A 2628-nucleotide genomic window follows, 5' to 3' on the forward strand; every position below is an offset into this window, starting at 1 on the left:
TGTTGCTCCAAATACCCTGGATATTGTTTGTGCTTAAAATGTGCCTCACTTAGCACACTTTGTGAGAAATTTAGAATTTGCTTGAACATTAAATATGATTTATAGCAATACTTGTTATTTTATGTGTTTATTTGTAGGTGCTCTGTTGATGGTTGTATTTCTTACAAGTTTTCTCCAGTTAAAGGGTACTGATTTCTATTTGTCTATTCCTTAGTCACGTTTATTACAGAGTCTTCGAGCTGCCATGACTATCAAGAGATAAGAATGCAGGAACATGTGCAAAAGCTTGGGATTGGATATGTAAGTGATTTTCTCCCTCCATTCCTATCTGTTCTACATGTACCTTCTCTCTCTCGTTCTTTTCCCTCATTATTTCTACTCTTTGTCTTTGTGTACATGTATAGATTCCAAGGTCTGTCTGGGTTGTATTAGAGAGGTATCTTGTGGATTCTTGTAAAGCTGGAGATGATGTTATTGTTCCTGGTATTGTCAGACAGCAGTGGAAATCTCTCAAGTGAGAGTGACTTTAATTTCAAATGAATTTGCAACACACTTTATACTATCTTACCTGTAGCTCTGGTAGTACGTGTTTGTTGGAAGTGGTTATACATGCAAATCACATTGTACTCAAGACAACTAGTCAAAAGAAGAATGACATCACTGATGAAATGGTATTGTTTTCATTCTTATATTTTATTGTATCATGAATTAATTTTTTTAATGTTTAGAAGTCGTTTTGATACCTTTTGGTGTAGTTATAAGGACAATCCATTGGAAGGTCGTAATGTAATTATTGCTAGTTTCTGTCCTCAAGTATTTGGACTATATGTAGTTAAGCTTTGTATATGCTTAGCTCTTGTTGGAGAGGTCCAGGTTAATTTAATATTCATGCATGTACCTTAGTTTTTGCTATTTGCATTTTCCTAGCCATAATTTGATTATTCTGCTCATTTTGAATATTGTATAATTAGTAAATTACTGTGATATTTACGTGTATAATACCAATACATACGTGTGTCATAAAGCCTTAACTGTTGAGTGCATATAAACTTCTGTTAAGTACTGTTACTGTCTGTATTTTCATGAAATCTTTATTATAATGTAGGATTTATTTTACATGTAGTAATTGTAAATTGTGAAGTAATGTATAAATTCATTTATTGTAGTATGTTGATGAGTCTGGCACTCGTGTTAGAGGTGACTGTCACTTACTACTAGTGGGAGATCCAGGTATAATATACTGTGAATTGTACTGTATATGTACATGTACATGTAATCTGATTATCATTGATGTATAATATACATTATGATGCATTCCATGCTACATGTATTTGTTGTAATATAATGTGTGATTATTATTGTTATAGAATGTATGTGTCAGTACATGTAATATTATTATTAAACCATGTTAATGATATTCATGAAGTGTGTTTACATTATTGGTAAGTGTTTTATAATCACCATAGTAACTGGAATGTAATTAAGCTCTGTGTATATAAGCTCTTTCTATTGCTATTACTTATTTATTATTGTACTATTCTCCTGTTCTCTTTCTCCTTCTTTCTAATTGAGTTGTTGACCATTGTATCATTTATAATAAGAACTCATAATACTACATTTGTGTATAGTAAAGCACCTAACAAAATACTGTATGAGTGGTTTGTTTCAAGCTGTGCAATTTTTGTGGATTATGCTGCGTAGAAAGTTTAAACTGATTCCAACATAAATTTTTGAGTTATGAGCATTTTTAAAAATTGGCCAAATTTTGAAAAATATCTAAGGCTATAGCCTATGGTTTTTTTTGTAAAAATGGCTCTGAAATCACCCCCAGTTTTTATTACTTTTTCTGATACATATTAATGTCCTTTTATTGTGTGTTTGAGCTGATTTCACTATAAATTTTTGAGTTATGTGCATTTTTAAAGCCCAATTTTTGAAATGCCCATGGTTACTTTTGCAAAAATTACCTTCAAAATTGCGCCCAATTTTTGTTACATTTTCTATTGCATATTGATGTCCCTATGAAAGATTCCTGATACAATTTCTTCAATTGTTGCCATCTTGTTTCTTATTTCAGTAGTCATTCTTCCTTACACTTACTGAACTGTGTTTTGTCTTGTTTCATTAGGCACTGGAAAATCTCAGTTTCTCAAGTTTGCTTCAAATCTCAGTCCTCGTTCTGTATTAACTACTGGAGTGGGTACTACTAGTGCTGGACTCACTGTTGCTGCTGTTAAGGTAATAATTAATAATTTCTTTGTACGTCTTTAACCAACTTTTGTGAGAATTCTTAAGTATCTGGCTTTGATTACAATCAGCTCAAACTTGTTATAAAACATAATACATGTATAATTAGAAATTGTACAATATTCAAGAATTCTGGACCGCCCTAGCTTTTTAAAAGATTTTTAAAAATTTTCTCCAAGAAGACAAAAACAATATCCTTTCCTCTGACGAGCGAAATATTTATGCATAGCCTTTTGGCTCTAAATTTTTTGTGATGGTTTATGAATTGTTTTACAAAAATTTTGTACCAATTTCCAACAAATTCACAAATTTAAAATAATGCGTGTGTATGTTTGATATCAGACTCCAAATTCCTACACACTATGAACTGCATGTATATGT

General features: G+C 31.4%; 1 protein-coding gene across 1 annotated transcript; it reads left to right on the forward strand.

Annotated features, from left to right (window-relative positions):
- Window positions 1-148: 148 nt before the first annotated feature.
- On the forward strand, window positions 149-2238 carry LOC100632386 (DNA helicase MCM9-like; the record flags this gene model as incomplete). The annotated part of the gene is made up of 7 exons (XM_020004177.1): window positions 149-167; window positions 215-300; window positions 405-514; window positions 564-671; window positions 756-873; window positions 1167-1230; window positions 2129-2238. Coding segments are annotated over exons 1-7 (615 nt in total), but the record flags the coding sequence as incomplete, so codon positions are not given.
- Window positions 2239-2628: the final 390 nt, after the last annotated feature.

This window comes from Amphimedon queenslandica, unplaced genomic scaffold (genome assembly GCF_000090795.2).
Source record: "Amphimedon queenslandica unplaced genomic scaffold, v1.1 AMPQUscaffold_12359, whole genome shotgun sequence".
Lineage (NCBI taxonomy): Eukaryota > Metazoa > Porifera > Demospongiae > Haplosclerida > Niphatidae > Amphimedon > Amphimedon queenslandica.